This window comes from Lipotes vexillifer, unplaced genomic scaffold (assembly GCF_000442215.2).
Source record: "Lipotes vexillifer unplaced genomic scaffold, Lipotes_vexillifer_v1.1 scaffold19, whole genome shotgun sequence".
Taxonomy (NCBI): Eukaryota; Metazoa; Chordata; class Mammalia; order Artiodactyla; family Lipotidae; genus Lipotes; species Lipotes vexillifer.
The window spans coordinates 965042-973595 of NW_006793856.1; the positions used below are offsets into that span (position 1 = coordinate 965042).

General features: G+C 35.0%; 1 protein-coding gene across 1 annotated transcript in view; it reads left to right on the top strand.

The window, feature by feature from the left end:
* The window catches only part of SCEL (sciellin), a 144419-nt gene that overhangs the window by 111611 nt on the left and 24254 nt on the right, over positions 1-8554 (top strand). The window contains exons 29-30 of the mRNA XM_007466808.1: positions 1855-1963; positions 4217-4319. Of these exons, the coding sequence (XP_007466870.1) occupies positions 1855-1963; positions 4217-4319 (212 nt within the window). The remainder of the gene's footprint in view (positions 1-1854; positions 1964-4216; positions 4320-8554) is intronic.

Below are 8554 nucleotides of genomic sequence, written 5' to 3' on the forward strand. Positions count from 1 at the left end.
AATATTGACTGATGCTCAATCACTCCAGCCACCCTCATTGTGTGGCACCTTGGTACATCCTGTTCACTCTGCTTGGAACCCCTCCATCACGCCCCTCCCCACCTCACTGAGCTCCCCTTGAGAGCTCCTTCACCCTCAAGCTTTAACTCAGATGGCACTTATGCTGACAAGTCTTTCCTGCTTCACCCCAGGGATAAGCTGCTCCACTGGCTGTGTTCTCCTAACTCTTTTCACACATCCATAAATATGTGGTGACCATCCAATCACACACCTGGCTACCCTAGTGGAAAGAAGGCTTCTCATTGGAGGAGACTCTCTCACTCTTCTTTATATTCCCAGCTCCTGTCTCAGTGTCTCTGGAATGGAAGAATGCTAGAGAGTGGCAGTTTTTACTCTGGAAGTGCTTACAGTCTAACATGGGAAATTTAAGTGTGTGGGTACCTACGTATGCATATATGTGAAAAATGCATAGGAAACTATTTGCCCGGAATATGTAAACAAGTACCTAGAGAGATCATTGAAAGAGGGAAATATTTATTTATATACATAAGGGAAGAAGAGATTACTAGAATGACTGAGAGTATAAATGAAACAAGGTTTATCTACTCCAATCCCTTTCCTCGCTTACCCCCTCCTCCCCTCAACTTTCCCTCCTCTCTGCTTCTAGTCCTGCACTTGATGACAGGATCAATTGTGGTTTCTGGGCATGACTAATTCTTTCTAACCCAGCGAGCCCAGTCAGTCTCACAAGCAGGCCCAGAGGTCGCATAGGGCTCTGTGGCCGCTCTGCCTTCATTCAAATCCCACCTCTGCCACTCACTGGCTGCATGACTTACCCTTCTGTGCCTCAGCTTTCTCTTCTGTAAAATAGTGATAAAAATAAGAGTACCTGCTTCTCAGAGATGTTATGAAGAATAAACGAGTTGATATTAGCAAAGTGCGTGGAAAATGCACTGCACATATTAAACATATTAGCACTATTAAGTATTAGCTATTTTTATTTCACCACCCCAGTATGTATCCTACTTTGGAAATTTCAGCCTTGTTTGCTAACACCCTGAGACTAGTAAACTCTGCAAGGTGCTATTTAAGACTGTCCTAAGACTTTTCAAAAGGAAAAGAATCAAGTAGTTATTGGCCTTTCTTAAGACTCTGGCATGACCCAAGGTCTTTTGGACTTGCTGATCATTTATTTATTATTGAACATTATTGTTCCAAAGTAAATAGCAAAGCTCTATTTTCCCCATCAAATTTGTGGTGAGATTATATCATATTGGAGAATTTTTGTCATGAAAGGGCCCCCAATATTCTGAGTCTTACAATGACACCAAGAGAAGTGGCATAGAGAAGCGTTTTAGTGACTCTAGACCCTAGAATCTAGATTATCCATCATTTGTGAATTTACCAACACATTCTTGAATAGATTTCTATTTTTGTCCTATTGAATGTTTTGAGAGTTAAATTTTTATATTAACCTGTGGCATAAATTTTCTATGATATAAGTACATTAATAATTCAAAACCCTCTTCTATCTTCAAGGGATACTTATAACCTAGTTCAGTTAGAAAACTGTGAACATCTTTGTCCTGCCCAGATGCACTTTTGATTGCTAATGAATTAATAATCTGAGACTTTCCTTCATGTTAATTCTTTGATATCATTTTGAAATAACTAGAAGAATCAATCACTTATCCTGCTATCCTAGGATAAGTAAATCCTCAGCTTTCCTTGATTTTTACACAATTTACTACAGTATCAACAAAATTAACATATCATTTCCATATGACTTTATGGGGAATACATCTGTCTTTTGCATGATGACAAATTTATTTTTAATTGCTTACATCTCTATAGGTCTGTCATTGAAATGGATATGTGCACTTACTGTCGAAAACCCTTGGGCACAGAAGCTAAGATGATTTTAAATGAATTACAAATTTGCTGCCATTCCACTTGCTTCAAGGTAAGGCTATGTTTATTGCATTTAACTCAATATAAAATTGCATAATGATTGGAATAAAAATAATTATTTAATGAAATATATGAGATGAAGTTAAAGCTTTCAGAAACACTGTCATGCACATTAATAATGCACTATTTAAACATTTCTCAGAGTTCTACAGCCTAAACCTCCAAGGTTTTTAATTACTCTCTTGGCTTTAGGCTTAAAAGTTAATTATTGACACATTTATAACTCTTACACTACAGATTGAAATCTGTAAAAAGATAAACACTTGTTCTCTTTAGAAAAGTTTTTGCAGCATTTTCATAAATCATGCATTACATAAAATATATAATGAAATCTGAAAAGGCAAAGAAATTGTTGAGAAGAAAGCTAGCAGCTCCTTGCGTTATGAAATTAGGACCAATGAGCTTAACAATAGTTGAAACTCAGTCTGCTATTGAGAGCCTGATTAATTCTAATTAAATGTGGCTTAGTATAATAATAAAGCGTACATAGTAGAATGCGTCACAGTTTGTGTTTTCATATGCTATTTCTTTTACTTTTCACAAAAACATTCCATAGGTCAACAATATAGATTTTGGTGTAACTGGGTGAGCACTTAACTAGGAACCTGAAGACTTGAGCTGGAGTTCTAACTGACACTAATTGAGGCCATGTGACTTTGGACATCATCTAAATTAGCTTAGCCTCAGTTTCCTCATCTGTAAAATGAAGTAGCTGATTAGACCAGTGGTATCCAACCCTGGATGCATATTATAATTGTCTGGGGAGATTAGGAGAAAAATAGAATGCTTGGGACCAGCCCCAATTAAATCAAGGATCTTAGAGATGATTGCTGGGCATTGGTATTTTTATAATCTCCTTAGATAGATCTAACAGGCAGCCAGTTTAAGAACCACAGCCTAAATCTATGGGTCCCTTCTAGTGCTGATATTCTATGACTGATACACATTATCTAATTCAGTCAAGTAGTTGTAATACTTTGACAATTGATTGCTTCTCCTTAAATTAGCTTCAGAATGTGACACAAAGCAAGAAGAAATATGATGCCTCATTTTGAGCAAATAAAATCCAAAAGGCCATCATATATAGAATTCTATATAAAATGTAATCTGAAAATTTCATAATTATTTAATTATGACAGTAAAACTTCCTTTTAATTATTAAGTTTACTCAACGAAACAAAAGTTAGTCTATAACTCCTCATTTAAAATTATTATGCAGAAAGTTTTTTAAAAGAAGAAAATTCTCCTGATTACTGCTTTTGGTAAATAGGAATAATTTCCATTTATTATATTTTGGATGATTTATTTCCATTTTCAATTTAATTATAAAATACTACTGAGAATAAAAATGTCCCCACACTCCTAGGAAAAGACAGACTATTCTATAGCCATAATAATAGGGAACCATCTGAACTGGCTTAAACATGTCAAACTGATCTATGACAATTTGCGTCAGTGAACTTGAAAGTCAGCCAGTTGGCAGTGAACTTGCTCCAGTGAGCACAGGTCTAAGGCAGATGTCAACCCTTTCCTTCCTCTTTAACCAACACAACTTGAAACAAACTTCCCCCTAAACCCTGCATAGGATCAGAAGTTCGTTTTGCTCAATGACGCTATACCTGGACAGCATAGCTCTCCCTTAGTAAGCAAACAATAAATGCACTTTTTTTTTTTTGTTTGCGATATCCAGTGGTGATCTTGTCTTTGGCATAACCAATTTCTGAAAATGTATATCTACTCTGTTGTGAGTTACGTAGAAACTTCAGTGGTATATATGCCCTGAAATGCACACCTCCATAGTAGAGAGATTTATGAGAGGATTTATTTGAAAAGTTCGGTGTGTGGATCACAGACAGGTAAGTATACTCTTATTTTCCCTCTGGGTTCTCTTGAGGCTTCATCTGAGTGTTGCTATGAAGGATGGTACTGAATAAAGTAAAAGTTGTTTTTTGTTGTTGTTTTTTTTGCGGTACGTGGGCCTCTCACTGTTGTGGCCTCTCCCGTTGCGGAGCCCAGGCTCCGGACGCGCAGGCTCAGCGGCCATGGCTCACGGGCCCAGCAGCTCTGCGGCATGTGGGATCCTCCTGGACCGGGGCACAAACCTGTGTCCCCTGTATCGGCAGGCAGACTCTCAACCACTGTGCCACCAGGGAAGCTCCCAAAAGTTTTTTGTTTTTTTTTTTAATCCTGTTACGCCAAGAATCTAAACTTCATATATAATGTAAACTTTATACATTCTGTTTAGTGTGAAATATGCAAACAACCTTTGGAAAACCTACAAGCCGGTGACAGTATTTGGATTTATAAACAGACAATACATTGTGAATCTTGCTACTCTCAAGTTGTAGGTAAGTGTTAAGCTCTGTAAGGAGCCATCACTAACATTAATGAACTTTTAATATTGATGAAAGATCTCAAAACTAAAAAGTATCTTCTTAATTATATTAAAAATTCAGCTGCAGATACCATGGTGGCATTTCACTTTATGGTATAAAAATCAGTCAACATTTATATTTTCTTCTGATGTCAGACCAGACATAGATACAACTAAGCAAAAGTCATTTATTTTAGGAAATTTTCCATTTTTTCCAAACAAAAACAGATTTTCTTTGCTTTACTGATCAGTGGAGTTGAAGTGCATTTCTGTGAATGACCTTTACATTTGCACTGGAATATACTTTTTTTAAACGTAATTTGGCTATTATACTAAATGCCTTTTAATGTTATTTTTAAACAGAAAATTTAGAGTTAATGGTGTACAATTCTATATTAATGTTATTTTTAAACGGAAAATTTAGAGTTAATGGTGTACAATTCTATATTGCATATAACATTTGAGTATTTTTTTTTACCTTTAAGACCAACTTTACTATAATTTGGACACCTAATTAGCATAAATGTTGTGAGAAGAAACATTAAGGGTCTGCATTTTTAACTCATATTTTCAATAAGCTTAGCATGAAAGCTGTAAAAGTTGATTTAAAAGATGTGTGCAGTGCACAGTAAGCTAGCAATATAAAATCCTATGAAACTTCATTGTAAAGCTAGTATCAACATTTAATTTTTGCTTCAATAGTAAGTAGGTAGAATAACCATGATGATATTGGGGAGCTGGTCAACAGCACTGTGTGAAAGGCAAGTTGCCTGCTGGTGGTGAATGAAAAAGGAGCATTTGCGATTTTTACACAGGATCCAAAATATGGAATTTAATGACAAATGTGTGGTATTAATGAGGTGCTGAGAGGCTACATCTGGAAAATACTCTGAAAAATATTCAAAAAGCCATGTTCCATCAGGCTGCAGAATCAATGACAAGAACAAAGCTAATTATATTCATACTTTGCCTTCTATTTTCTGCTTTCCCCAGCCAGTTCTCATATGTCTTTTTTTTTTTTTCCTAATCGAGCAGCCTTATCAGGATCCATTGTTACATCAAGGGGCCTTGATGTGCATGGTGCAGCTCTAAAACTTTCAGTCCCGGGAGTCCATGATACGGTTTAGGAGATGTGGTTACCAAAACCCTCAGAAGTCTTTGTGTTTTCTTTCCAGTGTGCATTTTTATAGTATATTTAAGTTGTCAAGACATGACTCTCAGGCATGTCATAAATATGAGTACAGGGCATTGGTACTTTGTATTTACAGTATGACAAAAAGCCATGCCACAGGGATGAATGCAGTAGGAGGTGAAAGTAAAATGCTTAACCCACCACTACCCCCTTGATGAGTAATTATTTATTTTTAAAACTTTAGTTATAGGCTTATTTTTGTACTGAATTTGTATATCTAACTTATTTTCTTTAAATTTTTCAGCAAAGTGGATTCAGTAATTCTGGCACATGAAAATCAAGATGAAAGCATTCACTAAGGAATTAAAATTTTTATTGTAAGAACATATAATCTAGAAAAGCTTTTACACCAAAGATTGACTCTGGTATAGAATTAACAACTCTGCTATTGCATAAATAATCTAATTGCCTCCACTAAGGTCACATACATAAAGGGAACCATCTGGTAACTGGTTAGATTTAGAGATCAAAAATTCAAGTGGTTCTAGTACCCAGCGTCAAAGGAAGCATGCTTCTGATGGCAGTGGGCATTGTCAGCCTTGACCAGGTACATCTCTGCTCAGTATTAGGCTGTGTGTCACGGTTTCCATTATAGACAAATTTACCATTTTCTCACCTTTGTTTCCCTAAGAATTTGGATTTGCAGACATTATTGAAGTCTTGGTAAAACTGTCATGGGAGCAAGCTATGTTTCCTTTATGTACAAAAGTAACGTTGATAGAAATTTTGGCAGAAAGATAAAGTTCGGCAGAAAGATGTTAACGTATAAAGTTGTATGGACCTCAGAAAATCACTTAAACTTTTCAGATTTCTGTGCTATTATCTGTAACATGAGGGGCAATGGACAAAATGATTTCTAAGGTTGCTTTCTGCTCCAAAATTATCAGATTCTAAAGCAAGTTTTTGTTTGCTCTTTAGAAACATACCTGAATCTGTGTTTGTTAGGCATATTGAACTAGATAGGATATCTAAACAATTTAAACTTGGTATCATCCTTCAGTTTATCCCCGATACAAGTTTTATAGAATGTGTTTTAAAAACAGAAAGACCTGCATTTATGGGTAATGGGTAAAATCATATGACATAGTGTTTATGTAATTTGTCAGGTTTTCTTTGCATGCATTTCAAAATCTGGATTCATAAATGATCTATGAGAAATAATGAAAGTTATGGACTACAAAGACATGTTCTTTCGCATGCTATATCTATTCCTATTACATAGCACTTTATATTTACAGATGGCTTATAAAAATAAATGAACTGTCAGTTATACAGAATCTTCTTGTACAGTGTCTATAACTATTACTCACTGACATTGATATGTCAATTATATGATCATAATTTATTATATTCTGTGCCATGCTGCCTAAATTAATTTTTTAACTGCTCAATCTATAACTTTGATTTTTAAAGAGCTTTTTCTTAAGGAATTGAAAATTCCATAATCTTGTGAGGAACTATTATTATTATTAAAATTAAGACATTGTACTTATAAACTACTTTATATGCACATAGCAATTGCTTCTCAAAGGAAAGCATAGGGAACGTTGAGAGAGGGTGGAATTCTAAGGGAGTTTAAGGCAGTTGTAAAAAACTGACAAACTAGGGAGATTAAAAGATAATCATGTATTTTCTAAATGTTGATAAATGTAAAGAGTTATTCTTCTGTATAATGATTTCAAGCATCTGTTCCTCTTAGACACTCGTCCATAAAGTGTTAAACACTAATGCTTATTAAAATACAGAAATGTGTAATCATTGTCCTATGGAGAGGGAGCCAGAAAAAACAATTAATAATAATTTGATATTCATTAATTCATGCTTGATGAGAAGCGGTGGTAATTGAGCCATATGTTTTATTGTTCTCTTATTACATGCTATCAGAGTGGATCAAAAGAAATAATTTTCTTAGAGTTGGAATTTGTGGCAGGAAAGGACGAATGAAATAGTATCCCTCTCTTTTATATAAAGTGTATTAACATCTCAATGCCTTTGTAGTAATTAAAAATCATTTGAATATCATTTTTAAAGGATTCTACTGTTGAATGCTTAATTAAAAAAAAAACTAAAAGGAACGTAATTCTCACTTTTCTGTAGCTGTTTAATGGACCCTTTCTTCTACAATAATGTATTAAATTAAACCAAAAGCTGTTGTAAAAATGGAATAAACACAGAGTGGAGAGAGAAGGGCTTCTGATTTACCAAGTCCGCCTCATCATGTCTGGGATTACTTGCACCATAGGAATGACAGATTCCTAAAACAGTTTGTAAGATCTCTTTTTTTTTTTTTTTTTTTGCAGCTAACTAATTATGCTATGATTGGCATACTTTTCCTGAACACAACTGCCTAAATCTCAGAATACCAGGCCCTGAATTCTATAACAAATGAAGAGATGTCTCTAAAAAATAATTAATTGCTCCACTATGAGAGTATCCTTCCAAAAAGCAAAACAAAAGTATATCTAGTAATCTTGGAAATAGAATTTGTTAAAAACCTTGTTTCTTTTACTAAGGCCAAGAAATAAAAATTTATTCAAGAAGTAATCTATGCATCCTTAATTGTTTGATTGCAGTCACTCCTATAATTAGATAAGAGTGATGAGACAGTCCAGTTCTCACTGCTGGGGCACTCTCTGACTTGTTTACTATGATAGAAAATCATGAGTGTTTGGAACATTTTCCTATTCAGCTTGATTCAGAGCTCTACCAAAACAAGTGACCGTTTGGTCTACGTAGAGGCAAACTTACCATGATGATGTTGATTTTTTTGTTGTTGTAGTTGTTACTACTGAATATACTGGCTATTTGGTACAATGTAAATAACTTGTTTTTAGCATTCCACCTATTCCACAGCACTCAACAGTTGCCAGAGGAACCCATAAATATCTGTATTAACTTGGATAGGCCATTTACCTCATGGGTCAATTTCCTGCTACTTAAAATGTGAGATTGAGAACATTGGCTTGCTATTGTACCCACCAGTGCAAACACTGCAAGAATCTATGAATCTATTCCTG